Below are 26,027 nucleotides of genomic sequence, written 5' to 3' on the forward strand. Positions count from 1 at the left end.
CACAACACCTCTTTGATGTCATAATGGGCATCAAAGTTAACCCAATTAGCTCAAATGGCTAACGTTAGCGATCGTTGCCATCACCACAGCAATGTTAGCTAGCTAGCTATATTTTCTTAGCAGAATCCTAGTAGATAGACCACGCATGCAACATTTTCCATCTATTCCTTTTTATAAGCAAAACTGTTCTAGTGAAACTCATCCTGTTTGTGAAACTCACTTTTCATTTTTTTGTGCCTCTTTTGGATCCATCTCTAGCCTTCCATGTCTGAACCCAAGTCCACAGAGTCCCCAGGTTCTGGCTGTGGTGTTCCAGCCCAGAGAAGTTCACAGCAGGGTCCAGAGATGGTCTCAGTGAAGCTGGAGGACTGCAGTCAACCACTGGAACTCAATGTGATTGTCAAAGAGGAAGAAGAGGAGACAGAAATCCAAGAAGAGGTGGAGGAGAGAGCTGTCAAAGAAGAAGAGGTAGAGGAGAGAGCTGTCAAAGAAGAAGAGGTGGAGGAGAGAGCAGTCAAAGAAGAAGAGGAAGAAAGAGCAGTTGAAGAAGAGGTGGAGGAGGAGAGAGGAGTCAAAGAGGAGGAGAGAGCTGTCAAAGAGGTGGAGGAGGAGAGAGGAGTCAAAGAGGAGGAGAGAGCTGTCAAAGAGGAGGAGGAGGAGAGAGCTGTCAAAGAGGAGGAGGAGGAGGAGGATAGCAGAGAATTGTCTGATCCAGATCTGGAGGAAGAAGTAGATAGTATCACTGACCCAGGTACGTTTAGGTGTGGAGTACGGAGAGAAGTTGGTGCCTCAGGGGATTCTAAAATTATTATTGCTATTATTGACAGCTCACTTTCCACAACTATTGTTAAATTTACCCCAGCTTTTAGACAGAGATGATATACTATTGGTAAAGTTAGCCCAGCTTTTAGACAGAGATGATATACTATTGTTAAAGTTAGCCCAGCTTTTAGACAGAGATGATATACTATTGTTAAAGTTAGCCCAGCTTTTAGACAGAGATGATGTACTATTGTTAAAGTTAGCCCAGCTTTTAGACAGAGATGATATACTATTGTTAAAGTTAGCCCAGCTTTTAGACAGAGATTATATACTATTGTTAAAGTTAGCCCAGCTTTTAGACAGAGATTATGTACTATTGTTAAAGTTAGCCCAGCTTTTAGACAGAGATGATATACTATTGTTAAAGTTAGCCCAGCTTTTAGACAGAGATGATGTACTATTGTTAAAGTTAGCCCAGCTTTTAGACAGAGATGCTATACTATTGTTAAAGTTAGCCCAGCTTTTAGACAGAGATGATATACTATTGTTAAAGTTAGCCCAGCTTTTAGACAGAGATGATATACTATTGTTAAAGTTAGCCCAGCTTTTAGACAGAGATGATATACTATTGTTAATGTTAGCCCAGCTTTTAGACAGAGATGCTATACTATTGTTAAAGTTAGCCCAGCTTTTAGACAGAGATGATATACTAATGTTAAAGTTAGCCCAGCTTTTAGACAGAGATGCTATACTATTGTTAAAGTTAGCCCAGCTTTTAGACAGATATGCTATACTATTGTTAAAGTTAGCCCAGCTTTTAGACAGAGATGATACACTATTGTTAAAGTTAGCCCAGCTTTTAGACAGAGATGCTATACTCCGTGTAGCAGTATACCAACCTGTGTCTCTTGACTGTTTGACGACTCTTTCCCCAAGTCGGTGTGTGTATATCTGTGGATGGTAGATGGTTGTGATTAGAAAGTCGTTGTTTTCATCGCCCAGTAAATAATCTGCTGTTAATTAATGAAACAATGAATAAAGAGTTGTAAGCTTGGGCTCGTGCCATCACCTGCTGTTGTGCCCTTGACTAAGACCTCTTAACCGCCCACAGCAACTGGTCCACATGCCCCCATAGTACGGCAGCCCTGTGCTCCAACCTGTATGTTTATGTTTTAAACAGGAAGTCACAATTCCGTTGGACCTTGTGTTCTAATTGGACAAATAAAGGGATCTTAATTGTTTTTTAGACAAGTCTAAAGCCAATGCTTTCTGTTCCTGATTCTAACCCCATATCTGTCCATATTCCCACAGGAGAGATCTCCAACCCAGGTTCAGACAGTGAGCCCAGTTCCACAGCATCAGGAAACCATAAACACAGACAGAGGAACTCAAGACAGAAACATCACCACTGCATGGACTGCTTCACTAGTTTCTATGATCCAGAGGAGTTGAGAAGGCACACTTGTAGGCCCCACCCCTGCTCAGATTGCAGAGGCAGTTTTATTTGTCCAATTCACCTCCTACCACGCAAAAAGACCCTCAAAAGAAAGAAAACGTACCCGTGTGGTCAATGTGGGAAGAGATTTCAGACACCAAGCAGCTTGAAGACGCACCAGCTTACTCACACAGGAAAGAAGTCGTACCACTGCTCCCAGTGTAGGAAGACTTTCAGTTGTTCGTTCAATTTGAAGAGGCATCAGAGAATACATACAGGAGAGAAGCCTTTCCACTGCTTCCAATGTGGGAAGAGCTTCCGTATGGAAGGACAGCTAAATGAACACAAGAGAATACACACAGGAGAAAAGCCGTACCACTGCTTTCAGTGTGGGAAGAGCTTTGGTCGGGCAGGAGCTCTAAAGGCACACCAGCTAATTCACACAGGAGAGAAGCCATACCACTGCTCTCAGTGTGGGAAGAGCTTCAGTCAAGCAGGACACCTGAAGACACACCATCGAATTCACTCGGGAGAGAAGCCATACCACTGCTCTGTTTGTGAGATGAGTTTTCCTCTTTTACAGACCTTAAATAGACACCAGCTTACTCACACAAGAACGATGCCTTATCACTGCTCCCAGTGTGGGAAGAGCTTCAGTCAAACAGGAAGCCTGAGGGCACACCAGTTAACTCACACAGTAGAGAAGCCTTACCACTGCCTTCAATGTGGAAAGAGTTTCAGTCATTCATCAAATGTGACGGCCCACCAGTTAACTCACACAGGAGAGAAGAATTACCACTGCACTCAGTGTGGGAAGAGCTTCAGTCTGGCAAGATATCTGAAGAAACATAGTCAAACGCACACGGGAGAGAAGCCTTACCACTGCCCTCAGTGTGGGAAGAGTTTCCGTCAGTCATCACATCTGAGGGCACACAAGTTAACTCACACAGGAGAGAAGCCCTGTACCGCTTCTCTCAGTGTGGGAAGATCTTCAGGCAGACAGCAGACTTAAAGAGACACCAGCTAAACGTGGACACGTTTTTATCCCGATCTACAGGCTCCAGATCAGATCCCGGCCCATTGACTGTTCCTAGGCCGTCATTGAAAATAAGAATTTGTTCTTAACTGACTTGCCTAGTTAAATAAAGGTAAAATTAAAAATATATATATATATCGGAGTAAAACCTAGCGCGGCAGCCCGTAAAGTGTTAATACCTACCTGATTCCCGGTTGATGGCTCTCGCTTTCTCCGCTCTACAGGCTCTTACGACCAACCGTCACAATAATTTAACATGTTGAATATATTGGGCCTCAAATCAGCCATTATTGCTGAGTGCGAGCAGTGCTCAGAGCACTTATGAGGCACGTCCCACCGTCAGCCAATCAGCTCCTCAGAACTATAAAGGGTCTCTACTACACAAGTTCATAACAATGGCACCAAAAAAAAGGAAACAAGGCAGGATGTACTCTTGTTCCTATGGTGACTCGGTAGCTAGCTCAAGCTGGCTAATGTTACCCACATCTCATGCTCTTCAAGGACTTTGTGACTGTGTTATCTAGTGGGAAGCCGTTATGTTGTGTTCTAACTGGTCTCCAGTAGTTGAGCTCTAGCATGCCGAACATAACTGTGCTTTGGCTAGGCTAATAGCTAACGTTGGCTAGGCTAATAGCTAACGTTGGCTAGGCTAATAATTGCATATAGCAAACATTTTCGCATAATTGGTTAGATGGAAGGGCTGGATATTGATGCACGGACCGGTTTGGGTTTTTACTTTACATTCTATGTCGGCCGTCAATGTAATTTAAGAATTTGTTTTTATTGGACTTGCCAAGTTAAAGATTTTTATTTTTTTATAAATATAACGGTATTTTAATGTTTGGTTTGTTAAATGTGATATGCCGTGTCCATTTTGATCGTTTACTCTGCTACTTGAGTTATCTCTCTCTATGCCGCGTTCCACACAGACCTAGCCCCGCCCCTTTCATTCAAGGTGACACGTGTTGTTTCTGGTCCACCAGACACGTGCGTTCAGTCTGCATGGTCAATCAAATCAAATCAAATCAAATTTTATTTGTCACATACACATGGTTAGCAGATGTTAATGCGAGTGTAGCGAAATGCTTGTGCTTCTAGTTCCGACAATGCAGTAATAACAAGTAATCTAACTAACAATTCCAAAACTACTGTCTTGTACACAGTGTAAGGGGATAAAGAATATGTACATAAGGATATATGAATGAGTGATGGTACAGAGCAGCATAGGCAAGATACAGTAGATGGTATCGGGTACAGTATGTACAATGAGATGAGTATGTAAACAAAGTGGCATAGTATAGTATAAAGTGGCTAGTGATACATGTATTACATAAGGATACCGTCGATGATATAGAGTACAGTATATACGTATGCGTATGAGATGAATAATGTAGGGTAAGTAACATTTATATAAGGTAGCATTGTTTAAAGTGGCTAGTGATATATTTACATCATTTCCCATCAATTCCCATTATTAAAGTGGCTGGAGTTGAGTCAGTGTCAGTGTGTTGGCAGCAGCCACTCAGTGTTAGTGGTGGCTGTTTAACAGTCTGATGGCCTTGAGATAGAAGCTGTTTTTCAGTCTCTCGGTCCCAGCTTTGATGCACCTGTACTGACCTCGCCTTCTGGATGATAGCGGGGTGAACAGGCAGTGACTCGGGTGGTTGATGTCCTTGATGATCTTTATGGCCTTCCTGTGACATCGGGTGGTGTAGGTGTCCTGGAGGGCAGGTAGTTTGCCCCCGGTGATGCGTTGTGCAGACCTCACTACCCTCTGGAGAGCCTTACGGTTGAGGGCGGTGCAGTTGCCATACCAGGCGGTGATACAGCCCGCCAGGATGCTCTCGATTGTGCATCTGTAGAAGTTTGTGAGTGCTTTTGGTGACAAGCCAAATTTCTTCAGCCTCCTGAGGTTGAAGAGGCGCTGCTGCGCCTTCTTCACGATGCTGTCTGTGTGAGTGGACCAATTCAGTTTGTCTGTGATGTGTATGCCGAGGAACTTAAAACTTGCTACCCTCTCCACTACTGTTCCATCGATGTGGATAGGGGGGTGTTCCCTCTGCTGTTTCCTGAAGTCCACAATCATCTCCTTAGTTTTGTTGACGTTGAGTGTGAGGTTGTTTTCCTGACACCACACTCCGAGGGCCCTCACCTCCTCCCTGTAGGCCGTCTCATCGTTGTTGGTAATCAAGCCTACCACTGTTGTGTCGTCCGCAAACTTGATGATTGAGTTGGAGGCGTGCGTGGCCACGCAGTCGTGGGTGAACAGGGAGTACAGGAGAGGGCTCAGAACGCAACCTTGTGGGGCCCCAGTGTTGAGGATCAGCGGGGAGGAGATGTTGTTGCCTACCCTCACCACCTGGGGGCGGCCCGTCAGGAAGTCCAGTACCCAGTTGCACAGGGCGGGGTCGAGACCCAGGGTCTCGAGCTTGATGACGAGCTTGGAGGGTACTATGGTGTTGAATGCCGAGCTGTAGTCGATGAACAGCATTCTCACATAGGTATTCCTCTTGTCCAGATGGGTTAGGGCAGTGTGCAGTGTGGTTGAGATTGCATCGTCTGTGGACCTATTTGGGCGGTAAGCAAATTGGAGTGGGTCTAGGGTGTCAGGTAGGGTGGAGGTGATATGGTCCTTGACTAGTCTCTCAAAGCACTTCATGATGACGGATGTGAGTGCTACGGGGCGGTAGTCATTTAGCTCAGTTACCTTAGCTTTCTTGGGAACAGGAACAATGGTGGCCCTCTTGAAGCATGTGGGAACAGCAGACTGGTATAGGGATTGATTGAATATGTCCGTAAACACACCGGCCAGCTGGTCTGCGCATGCTCTGAGGGCGCGGCTGGGGATGCCATCTGGGCCTGCAGCCTTGCGAGGGTTAACACGTTTAAATGTCTTACTCACCTCGGCTGCAGTGAAGGAGAGACCGCATGTTTTCGTTGCAGGCCGTGTCAGTGGCACTGTATTGTCCTCAAAGCGGGCAAAAAAGTTATTTAGTCTGCCTGGGAGCAAGACATCCTGGTCCGTGACTGGGCTGGGTTTCTTCCTGTAGTCCGTGATTGACTGTAGACCCTGCCACATGCCTCTTGTGTCTGAGCCGTTGAATTGAGATTCTACTTTGTCTCTGTACTGGCGCTTAGCTTGTTTGATAGCCTTGCGGAGGGAATAGCTGCACTGTTTGTATTCGGTCATGTTACCAGACACCTTGCCCTGATTAAAAGCAGTGGTTCGCGCTTTCAGTTTCACACGAATGCTGCCATCAATCCACGGTTTCTGGTTAGGGAATGTTTTAATCGTTGCTATGGGAACGACATCTTCAACGCACGTTCTAATGAACTCGCACACCGAATCAGCGTATTCGTCAATGTTGTTATCTGACGCAATACGAAACATCTCCCAGTCCACGTGATGGAAGCAGTCTTGGAGTGTGGAGTCAGCTTGGTCGGACCAGCGTTGGACAGACCTCAGCGTGGGTGCCTCTTGTTTTAGTTTCTGTCTGTAGGCAGGGATCAACAAAATGGAGTCGTGGTCAGCTTTTCCGAAAGGGGGGCGGGGCAGGGCCTTATATGCGTCGCGGAAGTTAGAGTAACAATGGTCCAAGGTCTTTCCTCCCCTGGTTGCGCAATCGATATGCTGATAAAATTTGGGGAGTCTTGTTTTCAGATTAGCCTTGTTAAAATCCCCAGCTACAATGAATGCAGCCTCCGGATAAATTGTTTCCAGTTTGCAGAGAGTTAAATAAAGTTCGTTCAGAGCCATCGATGTGTCTGCTTGGGGGGGGATATATACGGCTGTGATTATAATCGAAGAGAATTCTCTTGGTAGATAATGCGGTCTACATTTGATTGTGAGGAATTCTAAATCAGGTGAACAGAAGGATTTGAGTTCCTGTATGTTTCTTTCATCGCACCATGTCACGTTAGTCATAAGGCATACGCCCCCGCCCCTCTTTTTACCAGAAAGATGTTTTTTCCTGTCTGCGCGATGCGTGGAGAAACCTGTTGGCTGCACCGCTTCGGATTGCGTCTCTCCAGTAAGCCACGTTTCCGTGAAGCAAAGAACGTTACAGTCTCTGATGTCCCTCTGGAATGCTACCCTTGCTCGGATTTCATCAACCTTGTTGTCAAGAGACTGGACATTGGCAAGAAGAATGCTAGGGAGTGGTGCGCGCTGTGCCCGTCTCCGGAGTCTGACCAGAAGACCGCCTCGTTTCCCTCTCTTTCGGAGTCGTTTTTTTGGGTCGCTGCATAGGATCCACTCCGTTGTCCTGTTTGTAAGGCAGAACACAGGATCCGCGTCGCGAAAAACATATTCTTGGTCGTACGGATGGTGAGTTGATGCTGATCTTATATTCAGTAGTTCTTCTCGACTGTATGTAATGAAACCTAAGATGACCTGGGGTACTAATGTAAGAAATAACACGTAAAAAAACAAAAAACTGCATAGTTTCCTAGGAACGCGAAGCGAGGCGGCCATCTCTGTCGGCGCCGGAAGTAACAGATGCAGTGCACGCAACAATATCAATACACTTCTAGAATGTACCCTTCCTTTTGTTTCTTACATCTGCAAACAGCTAGTTTGTCTTTTCTTAGCGAGTTGCATGAATATATTATCTACTTGAAGTAGCTCCTCCCTGGCATTTATTTGTTGTCATGCCAACCAACACTGTATTCAAAATTCCCACTTATTTATATTCTATTTCCATGATTTCAACGGTTCCCCCAAGTGTTTTGATCTAAATTAGAAGTCAAATCGCAATTACATTTGGTAAAAATAAATCCTTGATTTTTTGGGGGGGCCAATATCATGCAGCCCTGCGTGGCAGTGTGAAAATTATCACAAATGAGTGCAGGAAATGAAGAAATTGATGGAAATGTAGGAAATTGCATTTGGTTAAAGTTGATTTGTACAATATAAAACAATTAGAATGGAGAAAGAATTTTGTATTATTCAAAAACCTAAAATCCCGTCAAATACCGTCCTACGTGATATTATATATTTGGGCCATATCGCCCAGCCCTATTAGATGGTGTTATGTATTAGCGACACTTTGGTTTACTTTAATGTAGCTGTAAGCTGGGTGTTGATAGCAACTGGCTGACTCATTCAGTGCTAACGTAACGCGGGCTGGTAGGGCTAATGCTAGCAGGCTGGTAGGGCTAATGCTAGCGGGCTGGTAGGGCTAACGCTTGCGGGCTGGTAGGGCTAACGCTCGCAGGCTGGTAGGGCTAACGCCCGCAGGCTGGTAGGGCTAACGCCCGCAGGCTGGTAGGGCTAACGCCCGCTGGCTGGTAGGGCTAACGCCAGCGGGCTGGTAGGGCTAACGCCCGCGGGGCTGGTAGGGCTAACGCCCGCGGGCTGGTAGGGCTAACGCCCGCGGGCTGGTAGGGCTAACGCCAGCGGGCTGGTAGGGCTAACGCCCGCGGGCTGGTAGGGCTAACGCTCGCGGGCTGGTAGGGCTAACGCCAGCGGGCTGGTAGGGCTAACGCCCGCAGGCTGGTAGGGCTGACGCCCGCAGGCTGGTAGGGCTAACGCCCGCAGGCTGGTAGGGCTAACGCCAGCAGGCTGGTAGGGCTAACGCTCGCAGGCTGGTAGGGCTAGCGCTCGGCATGGATGAACACATCCACGCCAGACGTCAATCACAATGAGAATACACAAAGAGCCCTTCACTGAACAGAGAACAAAGAGGGGGAGGGGTGGCTTACCAGCAGAGGGGGGAGGGGCCGCTCCCGGTAAGGCTCCCAACAGAGGGGAAGGGGCCACTCCCAACAGGATTTGTCGTCCTCTTTTGCTCATCTCACATCTCTAGTCTACATCAATGCTCCTCCCATCAGCTCGAAGGCGGTAAGTTTAACCCAGTGGTCCACAGACGGCCTGCCGGAGACATGGACACAGCAGAGTTCTGACCAAGAGTGACGATGACTTCAACACAGCCAGGGAACTTCTCCATTGGAGAGCCTCTCCCGGCAGGCTCCCAGCAGAGGGGGGAGGAGCCTCTCCCGGCAGGCTCCCAGCAGAGGGGGGAGGAGCCTCTCCCGGCAAGAGTGTAACCTGTAGGCTATGATACTTCTTATTACCTATCTATTTATATTTCATTCTATTTCTATTTCTATATTATGATCCTTGCCTTTCATTCAGAAGTATCAACAGTAGCTGGTTGAAGTGGATTGTGTTTGTGTGCTGATTTTACTGTAAGAGTGTAACCTGTAGACTATGGTACTTCTCTTATTACCTATCTATATTTATATTTCTATATTATGATCCTTGCCTTTCATTCTGAAGTATCAACAGCAGCTGGTTGAAGTGGATTGTGTTTGTGTGCTGATTTTACTGTAAGAGTGTAACCTGTAGACTATGGTACTTCTCTTTTTACCTATCTATATTTCTATTTCTATATTATGATCCTTGCCTTTCATTCTGAAGTATCAACAGCAGCTGGTTGAAGTGGATTGTGTTTGTGTGCTGCACAGTCTCTAAGTTCTAGACCTCAGCTGAATCTGGTAATGAGTGGTGTGGCTGTTGAACAAGTTGAGGAGACTAAATTACTTGGCGTTACCTTAGATTGTGAACGGTCCTGGTCAAAACATATAGATTCAATGGTTGTAAAGATGATGGTCTGTCCGTAGAAAACCACAAAGAAGGCTGCAAGCAGGCTCTAGTTTTATCTCATCTTGATTCATGTCCAGCCGTATGTTTAGGTCCTGCAAAGAAAGACCTAGTTAAGTTGCAGCCCAGAACAGAGCGGCACATCTTGCTCTCCATTGTAACCAGAGGGCACACAGTCTTGCTCTTCATTGTAACCAGAGGGCACACAGTCTTGCTCTTCATTGTAACCAGAGGGCACACAGTCTTGCTCTTCATTGTAACCAGAGGGCACACAGTCTTGCTCTTCATTGTAACCAGAGGGCACACAGTCTTGCTCTTCATTGTAACCAGAGGGCACACAGTCTTGCTCTTCATTGTAACCAGAGGGCACACAGTCTTGCTCTTCATTGTAACCAGAGGGCACACAGTCTTGCTCTTCATTGTAACCAGAGGGCACACAGTCTTGCTCTCCATTGTAACCAGAGGGCACACAGTCTTGCTCTTCATTGTAACCAGAGGGCACACAGTCTTGCTCTTCATTGTAACCAGAGGGCACACAGTCTTGCTCTTCATTGTAACCAGAGGGCACACAGTCTTGCTCTTCATTGTAACCAGAGGGCACACAGTCTTGCTCTTCATTGTAACCAGAGGGCACACAGTCTTGCTCTCCATTGTAACCAGAGGGCACACAGTCTTGCTCTCCATTGTAACCAGAGGGCACACAGTCTTGCTCTTCATTGTAACCAGAGGGCACACAGTCTTGCTCTTCATTGTAACCAGAGGGCACACAGTCTTGCTCTCCATTGTAACCAGAGGGCACACAGTCTCTCTTGGCTGAGAGTTGAGGAAAGACACTACTTGTTTTAATAACAAAGTGTTGGAAATTCCAAATAGTTTCCATAGTCACCGTACACACAGCTCTGACACACACACTTACCCCAGCAGACAGGCCACCAGGGGTCTTTTCACAGTCCCCAGGTCCAGAACACATTCAAGGAACCGTCCAGTATTACACAGAGCCGTGAGTGCATGGTGCTCCCTTCTATCTCATATACAGTATTATACAGAGCCGTGAGTGCCTGGTGCTCCCTTCTATCTCATATACAGTATTATACAGAGCCGTGAGTGCCTGGTGCTCCCTTCTATCTTATACACAGTATTATACAGAGCCGTGAGTGCATGGTGCTCCCTTCTATCTTATACACAGTATTATACAGAGCCGTGAGTGCCTGGTGCTCCCTTCTATCTTATACACAGTATTATACAGAGCCGTGAGTGCATGGTGCTCCCTTCTATCTTATACACAGTATTATACAGAGCCGTGAGTGCATGGTGCTCCCTTCTATCTTATACACAGTATTATACAGAGCCGTGAGTGCCTGGTGCTCCTTTCTATCTTATACACAGTATTATACAGAGCTGTGAGTGCATGGTGCTCCCTTCTATCTTATACACAGTATTATACAGAGCCGTGAGTGCCTGGTGCTCCCTTCTATCTCATATACAGTATTATACAGAGCCGTGAGTGCCTGGTGCTCCCTTCTATCTTATACACAGTATTATACAGAGCCGTGAGTGCCTGGTGCTCCCTTCTATCTTATATACAGTATTATACAGAGCCGTGAGTGCCTGGTTCTCCCTTCTATCTTATACACAGTATTATACAGAGCCGTGAGTGCCTGGTGCTCCCTTTTATCTTATATACAGTATTATACAGAGCCGTGAGTGCATGGTGCTCCCTTCTATCTTATACACAGTATTATACAGAGCCGTGAGTGCCTGGTGCTCCCTTCTATCTTATATACAGTATTATACAGAGCTGTGAGTGCCTGGTGCTCCCTTCTATCTTATACAGCGCTAGTGAACCTCAGACCTGGTTTGGAAACACAACCGATGAAGCAATAGCTCACGACACAACGCCTCTCCATGTGACCATGTGACCTCCATGTGACTTGTGTGTATGTACTGACAGGTATGTGTAACTGATAGATACACACACACACACACACACACACACACTACATATGCATGTTTTTAAATATATGTCAACTGTGAAGTATTTTTTGTTATGTGTCAGATCCCAGTAAAGACGAGCTGTCTCCGTTGCCATCGGCGACTGGGGATCCTAATAAATCACACGTTAGGACCTCTGATCCCCGTTCCCTGTGTGTGACTGGGATTCTGTATAGCCATTCACATCAGTACAGCATTTTGCCATCACAAATCTCCAGTCATTCAGCCTGTACATCCATTGCTTTAGCCTGGTTATTTCTAAGCATTTCCTATTTGTTTTTGTATTTTATTGAACCTTTATTTAACTAGGGAAGTCAGCTAAGAACAAATTCTTATTTACAATGACGGCCAAACCTTTACGACACTGGGCCAATTGTGCGCCGCCCTACGGGACTCCCATTCATGGCTGGTTGTGATACAGCCTGGACTCGAACCTATAGACATATCGGTCCTGGATGGCAGGAAGCTCGGCCCCCGTGATGTACTGGGCCGTACGCACTACCCTCTGTAGTGCCTTGCGGTCGGAGGCCGAGCAGTTTCCATACCAAGTGGTGTTGCAGCCAGTCAAGATGCTCTCAGTGGTGCAGCTGTAGAACTTTTGGAGGATCTGAGGGTCCAGATCCTTTCAGCCTGCTGAGGGGGAAGAGGTGTTGTTGTGCCCTCTTTAGGACTGTGTTAGTTTGTGTGGACCATGATATATCCTTGGTGATGTGAACACAGAGGAACTTGAACCCCACACCACTACAGCCCCGTTGAAATGATGGATCCTTGGTGATGTGAACACAGAGGAACTTGAACCCTACACCACTACAGAAGTGATGAAGTGATGGATCCTTGGTGATGTGAACACAGAGGAACTTGAACCCCACACCACTACAGAAGTGATGAAGTGATGGATCCTTGTTGATGTGAACACAGAGGAACTTGAACCCCACACCACTACAGCCCCGTTGAAATGATGGATCCTTGGTGATGTGAACCCAGAGGAACTTGAACCCTACACCACTACAGAAGTGATGAAGTGATGGGGGCGTGTTTGGACCTCTGTTTCCTGTGTTTTCCACAGTCAACTCTTTTGTCTTGCTGATGTTGAGGGAGAGGTTGTGGTCCTGGCACCGTACTGCCAGGTCTCTGACCTCCTACCTATTAGGTGTCTCATCGTTGTCTGTGATCAGGCCTTCCACTGTCGTGTCATCACCAAACAAAAGCCATGAACATTTTAAAATGGACCCATCATCCATGTCTTGCCCACACAAGCAACCTGATTGTAAGAGATGCTCTGAAGGTGATGAAGCCCACTGTGGACAAAGTGAAAGCAGCTGTCGAACACTTCCACAGTAGCACAGTAGGTGCTGAAAAACTAAGGTCTACACAACACCAGATGGGCATGCCTGAGCTGAGGCCTAAACAACACTACACTACAAGGTGGAATTCAACATTTTATATGTTGAAGCGGTTTCTTGAGTCAAAGGATGCCATCATCGCTACCCTGGCCATTGTCAATGATGCTCTGACCCAAGAGGAATGGGAGGTGGTGGTGGAGGAGGAGTCCTGGAACCCTTTGAGCAGGTCACTGTGGGGATCAGTGGAGAGAGGTACAGTAAGCAGTTATTACTACATCATTATTTAATCCAGTATTATATATGTATATGAGCAGTAGTATGAGAATGTAGTATCAGTAGACAAAACATGAACCTGAACTAATAAGTTACTGTTCTCTCTTTTCAGCTATGTGACAGCCTCAATAATGATACCCCTGTGTAAGGGTCTGCAGCCAATCACAGCCAGCCGCCAGAGAGAAGCAAATGTAACCACAGGACATGTGACAGAGTTGATGGACATCCTATGTTTATCAATGGACAGAAAGTTCCACATAATGGAATATCATTTATTTATATATTCCATTTTTTCATAACAATAACATTTAAATACATTGTGGTTAAGGTAGAGTATGATTTCATTTAATAATTGTATTAGAATTGTTTAAACACCAATCATAGTCAAACTATCGCAAACTGTTTGACTTGAAAAAATACAAAACCTTTTTTTTAAAAGAGCCGTTTAGGAGCCAACATAGCCAGCTCACTGAAAAGAGCCGGAATGCCCATCACTACAAGATCCGCCAACCCAATTCCAAAGAAGATAAGAATACTATAGAATAAGTTTCAGTGGAACCCTGCTAAACTGCTAAAAATATATATTCAAGCCGCTTCACGGATTAGTTTACATAAAAATCACTTCCAAACCAAATGGTATAAAGATATAAGATGATCTTACTCGGAAGTATTTAGTGAATTGCTCAATATGCGCATCGAGCGCAGCCTTGACTCTCTTTAGAACGCAGCAGGTAATCTCGCGATAACAGCACAGATCTTGTTCTCGGAAAGGAGGGAGTTCGAAGTTATGCTAGCTAGCTGTTGTTACTATCTATAACTACCCAACTAGTCAACTTTTTAAACGTCAAGTTCCAAGGTAAGATCTGATCAAGCTGTATAATAAATTCTATAACGTGTCCATATGATTTAATAGTCGGATTATTTGCCGACGTCTATCCGATCAACATGTGATGACAATTTGCCGATTGAGCTTGCTAGCTAACGTTAGCTAACTAGGGGATTCGAGACGTCTAGGTAACCAACGTTAACTATCTTAGAGATGTTGTGATCACATTATTTATGTTCATCAACTACAACGTGTGACTCGTCCATCCTTAAAATAACCGAGTAATCCATAGTTATTAGGCATCCCTGGTAGCAGGTTAGCATGGCTAGTTGGTTAACGTTACTAGTTCACGTTAGTAGCTCTGGTCCATGGCGTTACATGCTGCTTGACCCTTCATCTTTCCAATTGTGCAAAGTCACTAAAGTCCAACTTTTCTTTTGTATGCTCATTTCAAACATCATGTTGCGACTTTCGGACAATTTTATTTTTATTTGACCCCAGACTATCTTTGCTCCAGGCGCATGCGTCGGATCAGCAGTACGAGTTGTGCATCCGACGCGTGCGAATGGATCAGCGTATAAGGTAGCTTTTTATTTCTTTAACCTTTATTTAACTAAACTCTAACCCGGAAGACGTTGGGCCAATTGTGCGCTGCCCTATGGGACTCCCAGTCACGGCCGGGTTGTGATACAGCCTGGAATCGAACCAGTGGTGCGCCACTCTTGCCCACCAGAGATAGTCGCCCCAAAATGCTCGTTGACCATGGACATAGCCCCCTATGTCACATAGGAATATGTGCTACTAGCTACTGCCAGCTAGTTACCCCCTCTCTGTTCTAGTGCAGTAAGCTTGTAAATAAACACTTGACCATGGACATTGTATGTAGCTCCTGTAAATGTTGGTCTCTCTCTCTCTCTCTCTTATAGAAGCTACAGCAACCTTGTAAACAGTTGACCATGGACATCGTAGCTCCCGTAAATGTTGGTCTCTCTCTCTCTCTCTCTCTCTTATAGAAGCTACAGCAACCTTGTAAACAGTTGACCATGGACATCGTAGTTCCTGTAAATGTTGGTCTCTCTCTTATAGAAGCTACAGCAACCTTGTAAACAGTTGACCACCATGGACATCGTAGCTCCTGTAAATGTTGGTCTCTCTCTCTCTTATAGAAGCTACAGCAACCTTGTAAACAGTTGACCATGGACATCGTAGCTCCTGTAAATGTTGGTCTCTCTCTTATAGAAGCTACAGCAACCTTGTAAACAGTTGACCACCATGGACATCGTAGCTCCTGTAAATGTTGGTCTCTCTCTTATAGAAGCTACAGCAACCTTGTAAACAGTTGACCACCATGGACATCGTAGCTCCTGTAAATGTTGGTCTCTCTCTCTCTTATAGAAGCTACAGCAACCTTGTAAACAGTTGACCATGGACATTGAGGATGACACAACGGTGTTCTCCACTCTGAAGTCCTTTAAGAGTTTCATCTCTCTTCCGGACACGTCTCGGAACCAGGGAGAACCCGCCCCGGTGCAGAGCCACGTCCTACAGAACCAGTACCTGCAGAGATTACAGGTGGGTGGAGTAGGACAGACACACACAGACCCACGTCCTACAGAACCAGTACCTGCAGAGATTACAGGTGGGTGGAGTAGGACAGACACACACAGACCCACGTCCTACAGAACCAGTACCTGCAGAGATTACAGGTGGGTGGAGTAGGACAGACGCACACAGAACCACATCCTACAGAACCAGTATTTAGAGGACAGAGGTGGTGGGACTGAGACCGACACATTGTGTTGTTGTGAATGACCAGAGACTGCAGAGAGAAGGTTCAGTCTGAAACCTGTGTATGTAAGACACAGGAAGTGACCCGTGTGTCTCTGTGTGTAGTTGCTGGAGGCAGCAGAGAAGGTTCAGTCTGAAACCTGTGTATGTAAGACACAGGAATTGACCCGTGTGTCTCTGTGTGTAGTTGCTGGAGGCAGCAGAGAAGGTTCAGTCTGAAACCTGTGTATGTAAGACACAGGAAGTGACCCGTGTGTCTCTGTGTGTAGTTGCTGGAGGCAGCAGAGAAGGTTCAGTCTGAAACCTGTGTATGTAAGACACAGGAATTGACCCGTGTGTCTCTGTGTGTAGTTGCTGGAGGCAGCAGAGAAGGTTCAGTCTGAAACCTGTGTATGTAAGACACAGGAAGTGACCCGTGTGTCTCTGTGTGTAGTTGCTGGAGGCAGCAGAGAAGGTTCAGTCTAAGACCCAGCTGATCCAGATGGACCAGGAGAAGAGACAGATGGAGATCAGTCACAAGAGAGCACGCATCGAACTGGAGAAGAACGCAACGCTGAGCGCTAGGGACTTTGAGGTATGTAACACACACACACCTGGAGGTAACACACACATACACCTGGAGGTAACACACACACATACACATACACCTGGAGGTAACACATACACATACACCTGGAGGTGACACATACACATACACCTGGAGGTAACACATACACATACACCTGGAGGTAACACATACACATACACCTGGAGGTAACACGTACACCTGGAGGTAACACATACACATACACCTGGAGGTAACACATACACATACACCTGAAGGTAACACATACACCTGGAGGTAACACACACATACACCTGGAGGTAACACACACATACACCTGGAGGTAACACACACACACACCTGGAGGTAACACACACACACACACCTACACATACACCTGGAGGTAACACACACACACACACATACACCTGGAGGTAACACACACACACACCTGGAGTATTCTGTGTATTCATATTCTGTGTTCTGTGTTCTAAATTCTGTGTTCTGACTTCTATGGCCCACGTTCTAATTGTTCCAGCGTGAGGTGGACCGTAACCAGGACCTGCTGGGACGAATCAGACGCCTGGAAGAGAGGGAGGCGGAGTCTAGCCAGAGCCTATCGGAAAAGGCAGAGGCAAACCGTGCTCTACATCGGACCCTAGAGTCTCTCAACAGAAGGGTGGAGGAGAGGGACGGATGGCTCAACACCTCTAACCAGGTATCCCTGTAACAGAGTTCAGATTATACCATAAAATCACTCCTCTAACCAGGTACACCTGTAACAGAGATCAAATTATACCATAAAATCACTCCTCTAACCAGGTACACCTGTAACAGAGATCAGATTATACCATAAAATCACTCCTCTAACCAGGTACACCTGTAACAGAGATCAGATTATACCATAAAATCACTCCTCTAACCAAACCTACCTGTAACAGAGTTCAGATTATACCATAAAATCACTCCTCTAACCAGGTACACCTGTAACAGAGATCAGATTATACCATAAAATCACTCCTCTAACCAGGTACACCTGTAACAGAGATCAGATTATACCATAAAATCACTCCTCTAACCAGGTACACCTGTAACAGAGATCAGATTATACCATAAAATCACTCCTCTAACCAAACCTACCTGTAACAGAGTTCAGATTATACCATAAAATCACTCCTCTAACCAGGTACACCTGTAACAGAGATCAGATTATACCATAAAATCACTCCTCTAACCAGGTACACCTGTAACAGAGATCAGATTATACCATAAAATCACTCCTCTAACCAGGTACACCTGTAACAGAGATCAGATTATACCATCAGATCACTCCTCTAACCAGGTACACCTGTAACAGAGATCAGATTATACCATCAGATCACTCCTCTAACCAGGTACACCTGTAACAGAGATCAGATTATACCATCAGATCACTCCTCTAACCAGGTACACCTGTAACAGAGATCAGATTATACCATAAAATCACTCCACAACTTTATGTCTCCACTAGGGGTCGACTGATGAGGATTTTTCAATGCTGATAAAGTTTTATTCGAGGATCAAAAAAAGACAATGCCGATTTTTATATTTTTATTTGTAATAATGACAATTACAACAATACTGAATGAACACTTTAATTTTAACTTTATATAATACATAAATCAACTCTATTTAGTCTCAAATAAATAATGAATCATGCTCAATTTTGGTTTAAATAATGCAAAAACAAAGTGTTGGAGAAGAAAGTAAAAGTGCAATATGTGCCATGTAAAAAAAGTTTAAGTTCCTTGCTCAGAACATGAGAACATATGAAAGCTGGTGGTTCAACATTCCCAGTTCTTCATTATTCCCAGTTAAGAAGTTTTAGGTTGTAGTTATTCTAGGAATTACTACATGTTGACTATTTCTCTCTCTACCATTTGTATTTCATATACCTTTGACTATTGGATGTTCTAATAGGCACTTTAGTGTTGCCAGCCTAATCTCAGGAGTTGATAGGCTTGAAGTCATAAACAGCGCTGTGCTTCAAGCATTGCAAAGAGCTGCTGGCAAATGCAGGAAAGTTCTGTTTGAATGAATGCTTACGAGCCTTCTGCTGCCTGCCACCGCTCAGTCAGACTGCGCTATCAAATATCAAATTGTAGACTTAATTATAATATAATATTAACACACAGAAATACGAGCCTTTGGTCATTAACACATCCGGAAACTATCATTTAGAAAACAAAACGTTTATTCTTTCAGTGAAATACAGAACTGTTCTGTATTTTATCTAACGGGTGGCATCCCTCAGTCTAAATATTGCTGTTACATTGCACAACCTTCAATGTTATGTCATAATTATGTTTGCAACGAGCCAGGCGGCCCACTCTGTTGTATATACCCTGACTCTGCGTGCAATGAACGCAAGAGAAGTGACACAATTTCACCTGGTTAATATAGCCTGCTAACATTAATTTATTTTAACTAAATATGCAGGTTTAAGAAATATATATACTTCTGTGTATTGATTTTAAGAAAGGCATTGATGTTCATGGTGAGGTACATTCGTGCAATGATTGTGTTCTTGTTAAATCATCCCCCGTTTGGCGAGGTAGGCTGTGACTCGATGATAAATTAAAAGGCACCGTATCGACTATATGCAACGCAGGACAAGCTAGTTAACCTGGTAATATCATCAACTATGTGTAGTTAACTAGTGATGATGTGAAGATTGGTTGTTTTTTTTATAAGATAAGTTTAATGCTAGCTAGCAACTTACCTTGGCTCCTACTGCACTCGCGTACCAGGTGGTCAAGCCTGCCACTCAGTCTCCTCATGGAATGCAATGCAATGCAGTGTACTGTAATGTAATCGGCGTCCAAAAATTCCCGATTGTTATGAAAACTAGAAATCGTCCCTAATTAACCGGTCGACCTCTAGTCTCCACTCACATCGTCAAATTGCTACTTTTCTGTGGAGTAACTCATTAGTTGTCCTATTTATATATATATATTTTAAATCCCAACCCGCGTCCCCGCAGGAGGCAGCTGTAGAAGGCGAGCGGTTTAAAGGATGAGATTGAGGATGAGATGGATGACTACACTGTGTTATTTGTCCCTGTAGAGGATGAGCGGTTTAAAGGATGAGATTGATGACTACACTATGTGTTATTTGTCCCTGTAGAGGATGAGGTTGAGGATGAGATTGAGGATGAGATTGATGACTACACTATGTGTTATTGGTCCCTGCAGACTGTGAGCGGTTTAAAGGATGAGATCCGGGACCTGAAGCAGCAGGTCCAGACGCGGGACAACACCATCTCTAACCAGACACTGGAGAACCAGGGACTACAGGAACAAGTGGAGCTACAACACAGGTAACACACACTACTTCCTGGATTTCCTTTCTTCTGATTCGTCCTGTCTGGATTTCCTTCCTTCTGATTGGTCCTGTCTGGATTTCCTTTCTTCTGATTGGTCCTGTCTGGATTTCCTTTCTTCTGATTGGTCCTGCCTGGATTTCCTTTCTTCTGATTGGTATTTCCTGGCTTCCCTTCCCTCTGATTGGTTCTGCCTCGATTTCCTCCCCCCTGACTGGTCCTCTTTACAGGAAGTACCAGGAAGTGTCTCAGCGGTGCCAGGCCCTCCAGTTAGCATCATCCACCTGCTCCGACCATGAACTCAAGATTAAGGTGAGGCTAGGATTATTGTTGTTCAAAGTAGGACTAAAATGAATGATGTCTAGATTAAGATTGGTATTAACACAGTTCAGATTGGGACTAGGTTTTAGAAAACTAGGAGGTTAGGACTAGGGTTGACTGATGTATGAAGATTGAGACTGATAATACCTGAATTCAAATTGGGACTAGAGTTGGGGAACTAGGTTAGGATTAGGACTGGGATTGAGATTGGGACTAGAGTTGGAGCTAGGTTAGGATTAGGACTGGGGCTGAGATTGGGACTAGAGTTGGAGCTAAATTAGGATTAGGACTGGGGTTGAGATTGGGACTAGAGTTTGAGCTAGGTTAGGATTAGGACTGGGGCTGAGATTGGGACTAGAGTTGGAGCTAGATTAGGACTGGGGTTGAGATTGGGACTAGAGTTGGAGCTAAATTAGGATTAGGACTGGGGTTGAGATTGGGACTAGAGTTTGAGCTAGGTCAGGATTAGGACTGGGATTGAGATTGGGACTAGAGTTGGAGCTAGGTTGGGATTAGGACTGGGGCTGAGATTGGGACTAGTGTTGGGGAACTAGGTTAGGATTAGGACTGGGATTGAGATTGGGACTAGAGTTGGAGCTAGGTTAGGATTAGGACTGGGGCTGAGATTGGGACTAGAGTTGGGGAACTAGGTTAGGATTAGGACTGGGATTGAGATTGGGCCTAGAGTTGGAGCTATAGTAGGATTAGGACTGGGGTTGAGATTGGGACTAGAGTTGGAGCTAAATTAGGATTAGGACTGGGGTTGAGATTGGGACTAGAGTTGGAGCTAAATTAGGATTAGGACTGGGGTTGAGATTGGGACTAGAGTTGGAGCTAAATTAGGATTAGGACTGGGGTTGAGATTGGGACTAGAGTTGGTACTAGGAAAAGGACTGAAGTATCAATCTTGCTTATTCTGTGGTGCTTTATATGCCTGTGGAGGTTTTGAGCTGTTGAACAGGTGCAGGTCCATTTCTTTTGCTTCTGCTTATCTTGGCATCCATGTGTGTTCTCTCTCCAAAGTGTCATTTAGGAAGTTAAGTGGTCATTTTTTTATGTAATGTAATCACCATTTATTGTTTCTGGGTTTAAATGACCTGCCATCAAATTAAGAGATGCTATTAACTCTTCAGTCTAACACACAACCTCAAACTCCACGATGTTCACCTTTCAGATTGTCATTAAATCTCTCTTTCATGAGCGGAGAATACCACTCAAAGGTGTGTGTGTGTGTGTGTGTCCCCCCCCCCCCCCCCCCCCCCAGGAGTTGGAGAGGAAGTTGGCTCTGCAGGAACAGGATGTTGTCATAGTGAAGAACATGAGGTCAGAGGTCGCTAGGGTCCCAGATATGGACAAGGAGCTCCGACAGCTAAGAGAGGAGAATGTTTACCTCAGGTAACACTACTAGAACACATGGAGCAGGACAGCTAAGAGAGGAGAATGTTTACCTCAGGTAACACTACTAGAACACATGGAGCAGGACAGCTAAGAGAGGAGAATGTTTACCTCAGGTAACACTACTAGAACACATGGAGCAGGACAGCTAAGAGAGGATAATGTTTACCTCAGGTAACACTACTAGAACACATGGAGCAGGACAGCTAAGAGAGGAGAATGTTAACCTCAGGTAACACTACTAGAACACATGGAGCAGGACTGCTAAGAGAGGAGAATGTTTACCTCAGGTAACACTACTAGAACACATGGAGCAGGACAGCTAAGAGGTTATTTGTAGGTTGTAAAAGAAGACAACTATCATTAATGTCTCTTAAACCTCTCTCTCTCTCTCTCTCACTCTCTCTCACTGTCTCCCCTCACTCCGTATCCCAGGGAGACGAGGGAGAACGTGATCCTGCTGAAGGAGGAAACGGAGGGTTTGAGACGTAAGGTAGAACGGATGGAGAAGATGAAAGAGGAGATGGTGAACGTGGAGCTGGAGAAGGAGGTGTGTGACCTGTTTTGTGTTTTTTAAATGTGAAACCGGGCTGGAGGAGAAACATTTGCAGTGTGCTGTCTGTTCTAACTAATGGTTGTTCTGATACACAACTGAAAAGGAAACGTAACATTTATTTTTTTAATTGGTGAAAAATAAACAAATCTCAGGGTTGGAAACAATCTGCGTAGTAGTTGAATTTGTAAATGTGAAACCTTGAATCCCGACACCCTGGTGTGTCATCTTGTTCCTTCCTCTCCTCCTTCAGAAACTGTCTCAGAAACTGCAGGCCTGGGAGAACCTGGGACAGTCTACTGGACTCAACATACGGTCAGCTGGAATGTCTCTAGTATAATATTTCACCACTGGGTGGAATGTCTCTAGTATAATATTTCACCACTGGGTGGAATGTCTCTAGTATAATATTTCACCACTGGGTGGAATGTCTCTAGTATAATATTTCACCACTGGGTGGAATGTCTCTGTCTCTAGTATAATATTTCACCACTGGGTGGAATGTCTCTAGTATAATATTTCACCACTGGGTGGAATGTCTCTAGTATAATATTTCACCACTGGGTGGAATGTCTCTGTCTCTAGTATAATATTTCACCACTGGGTGGAATGTCTCTGTCTCTAGTATAATATTTCACCACTGGGTGGAATGTCTCTAGTATAATATTTCACCACTGGGTGGAATGTCTCTAGTATAATATTTCACCACTGGGTGGAATGTCTCTAGTATAATATTTCACCACTGGGTGGAATGTCTCTAGTATAATATTTCACCACTGGGTGGAATGTCTCTAGTATAATATTTCACCACTGGGTGGAATGTCTCTAGTATAATATTTCACCACTGGGTGGAATGTCTCTAGTATAATATTTCACCACTGGGTGGAATGTCTCTAGTATAATATTTCACCACTGGGTGGAATGTCTCTGTCTCTAGTATAATATTTCACCACTGGGTGGAATGTCTCTGTCTCTAGTATAATATTTCACCACTGGGTGGAATGTCTCTAGTATAATATTTCACCACTGGGTGGAATGTCTCTGTCTCTAGTATAATATTTCACCACTGGGTGGAATGTCTCTAGTATAATATTTCACCACTGGGTGGAATGTCTCTGTCTCTAGTATAATATTTCACCACTAGGTGGAATGTCTCTAGTATAATATTTCACCACTGGCTGGAATGTCTCTAGTATAATATTTCACCACTGGGTGGAATGTCTCTAGTATAATATTTCACCACTGGGTGGAATGTCTCTAGTATAATATTTCACCACTGGGTGGAATGTCTCTGTCTCTAGTATAATATTTCACCACTGGGTGGAATGTCTCTGTCTCTAGTATAATATTTCACCACTGGGTGGAATGTCTCTAGTATAATATTTCACCACTGGGTGGAATGTCTCTGTCTCTAGTATAATATTTCACCACTGGGTGGAATGTCTCTAGTATAATATTTCACCACTGGGTGGAATGTCTCTGTCTCTAGTATAATATTTCACCACTAGGTGGAATGTCTCTAGTATAATATTTCACCACTGGCTGGAATGTCTCTAGTATAATATTTCACCACTGGGTGGAATGTCTCTAGTATAATATTTCACCACTGGGTGGAATGTCTCTAGTATAATATTTCACCACTGGGTGGAATGTCTCTAGTATAATATTTCACCACTGGGTGGAATGTCTCTAGTATAATATTTCACCACTGGCTGGAATGTCTCTAGTATAATATTTCACCACTGGGTGGAATGTCTCTAGTATAATATTTCACCACTGGGTGGAATGTCTCTAGTATAATATTTCACCACTGGCTGGAATGTCTCTAGTATAATATTTCACCACTGGGTGGAATGTCTCTAGTATAATATTTCACCACTGGGTGGAATGTCTCTAGAATAATATTTCACCACTGGGTGGAATGTCTCTAGAATAATATTTCACCACTGGGTGGAATGTCTCTAGTATAATATTTCACCACTGGGTGGAATGTCTCTAGTATAATATTTCACCACTGGGTGGAATGTCTCTAGTATAATATTTCACCACTGGGTGGACTGTCTCTAGTATAATATTTCACCACTGGGTGGAATGTCTCTGTCTCTAGTATAATATTTCACCACTGGGTGGAATGTCTCTGTCTCTAGTATAATATTTCACCACTGGGTGGAATGTCTCTAGTATAATATTTCACCACTGGCTGGAATGTCTCTGTCTCTAGTATAATATTTCACCACTGGGTGGAATGTCTCTAGTATAATATTTCACCACTGGCTGGAATGTCTCTGTCTCTAGTATAATATTTCACCACTGGCTGGAATGTCTCTAGTATAATATTTCACCACTGGGTGGAATGTCTCTGTCTCTAGTATAATATTTCACCACTGGGTGGAATGTCTCTAGTATAATATTTCACCACTGGGTGGAATGTCTCTAGTATAATATTTCACCACTGGGTGGACTGTCTCTAGTATAATATTTCACCACTGGCTGGAATGTCTCTGTCTCTAGTATAATATTTCACCACTTGGTGGAATGTCTCTGTCTCTAGTATAATATTTCACCACTGGGTGGAATGTCTCTAGTATAATATTTCACCACTGGGTGGAATGTCTCTAGTATAATATTTCACCACTGGGTGGAATGTCTCTAGTATAATATTTCACCACTGGGTGGAATGTCTCTAGTATAATATTTCACCACTGGGTGGAATGTCTCTGTCTCTAGTATAATATTTCACCACTGGGTGGAATGTCTCTAGTATAATATTTCACCACTCGGTGGAATGTCTCTAGTATAATATTTCACCACTGGCTGGAATGTCTCTAGTATAATATTTCACCACTGGGTGGAATGTCTCTAGTATAATATTTCACCACTGGGTGGAATGTCTCTAGTATAATATTTCACCACTCGGTGGAATGTCTCTAGTATAATATTTCACCACTGGGTGGAATGTCTCTAGTATAATATTTCACCACTGGGTGGAATGTCTCTAGTATAATATTTCACCACTGGGTGGAATGTCTCTGTCTCTAGTATAATATTTCACCACTGGGTGGAATGTCTCTAGTATAATATTTCACCACTGGGTGGAATGTCTCTAGTATAATATTTCACCACTGGGTGGAATGTCTCTAGTATAATATTTCACCACTGGGTGGAATGTCTCTGTCTCTAGTATAATATTTCACCACTGGGTGGAATGTCTCTAGTATAATATTTCACCACTGGGTGGAATGTCTCTAGTATAATATTTCACCACTGGGTGGAATGTCTCTAGTATAATATTTCACCACTGGGTGGAATGTCTCTAGTATAATATTTCACCACTGGGTGGAATGTCTCTAGTATAATATTTCACCACTGGGTGGAATGTCTCTAGTATAATATTTCACCACTGGCTGGAATGTCTCTGTCTCTAGTATAATATTTCACCACTGGGTGGAATGTCTCTAGTATAATATTTCACCACTGGGTGGAATGTCTCTGTCTCTAGTATAATATTTCACCACTGGGTGGAATGTCTCTAGTATAATATTTCACCACTGGGTGGAATGTCTCTAGTACAATATTTCACCACTGGGAGGAATGTCTCTAGTATAATATTTCACCACTGGGTGGAATGTCTCTAGTATAATATTTCACCACTGGGTGGAATGTCTCTAGTATAATATTTCACCACTGGGTGGAATGTCTCTATTATAATATTTCACCACTGGGTGGAATGTCTCTAGTATAATATTTCACCACTGGGTGGAATGTCTCTAGTACAATATTTCACCACTGGGTGG

At 44.2% G+C, this 26,027-nt stretch overlaps 2 protein-coding genes across 3 annotated transcripts in view; both read left to right on the plus strand.

The window, feature by feature from the left end:
• The first annotated feature begins 643 nt into the window (after positions 1-643).
• On the plus strand, positions 644-4,235 carry LOC110491211 (zinc finger protein 239-like). The gene is made up of 2 exons (XM_036948489.1): positions 644-751; positions 2,074-4,235. Exon 2 carries the CDS (start codon positions 2,175-2,177, stop codon positions 3,207-3,209), a length of 1,035 nt encoding a protein of 344 aa, XP_036804384.1. The 5' UTR covers positions 644-751; positions 2,074-2,174; the 3' UTR covers positions 3,210-4,235.
• Positions 4,236-14,111: 9,876 nt separating this feature from the next.
• The window catches only part of LOC118940177 (mitotic spindle assembly checkpoint protein MAD1-like), a 102,570-nt gene continuing 90,654 nt past the window's right edge, over positions 14,112-26,027 (plus strand). The window contains exons 1-10 of one of the 2 annotated variants that reach the window (XM_036948491.1): positions 14,112-14,301; positions 15,358-15,396; positions 15,703-15,843; positions 16,493-16,633; positions 17,142-17,321; positions 19,837-19,961; positions 20,195-20,276; positions 21,550-21,680; positions 22,116-22,230; positions 22,487-22,548. In XM_036948491.1, the coding sequence (XP_036804386.1) occupies positions 15,391-15,396; positions 15,703-15,843; positions 16,493-16,633; positions 17,142-17,321; positions 19,837-19,961; positions 20,195-20,276; positions 21,550-21,680; positions 22,116-22,230; positions 22,487-22,548 (983 nt within the window). In that variant the 5' untranslated portion in view covers positions 14,112-14,301; positions 15,358-15,390. Of the gene's footprint in view, positions 14,302-15,357; positions 15,397-15,666; positions 15,844-16,492; positions 16,634-17,141; positions 17,322-19,836; positions 19,962-20,194; positions 20,277-21,549; positions 21,681-22,115; positions 22,231-22,486; positions 22,549-26,027 lie in introns of both variants that reach the window. The other variant, XM_036948492.1, reaches the window with a different exon arrangement.

This window comes from Oncorhynchus mykiss, chromosome 17, assembly GCF_013265735.2.
Source record: "Oncorhynchus mykiss isolate Arlee chromosome 17, USDA_OmykA_1.1, whole genome shotgun sequence".
NCBI lineage: Eukaryota > Metazoa > Chordata > Actinopteri > Salmoniformes > Salmonidae > Oncorhynchus > Oncorhynchus mykiss.

Excerpts from the sequence above, each read along its gene's own strand:
- LOC110491211 (XM_036948489.1), top strand. The coding sequence starts at position 2,175 with ATGGACTGCTTCACTAGTTTCTATGATCCAGAGGAGTTGAGAAGGCAC.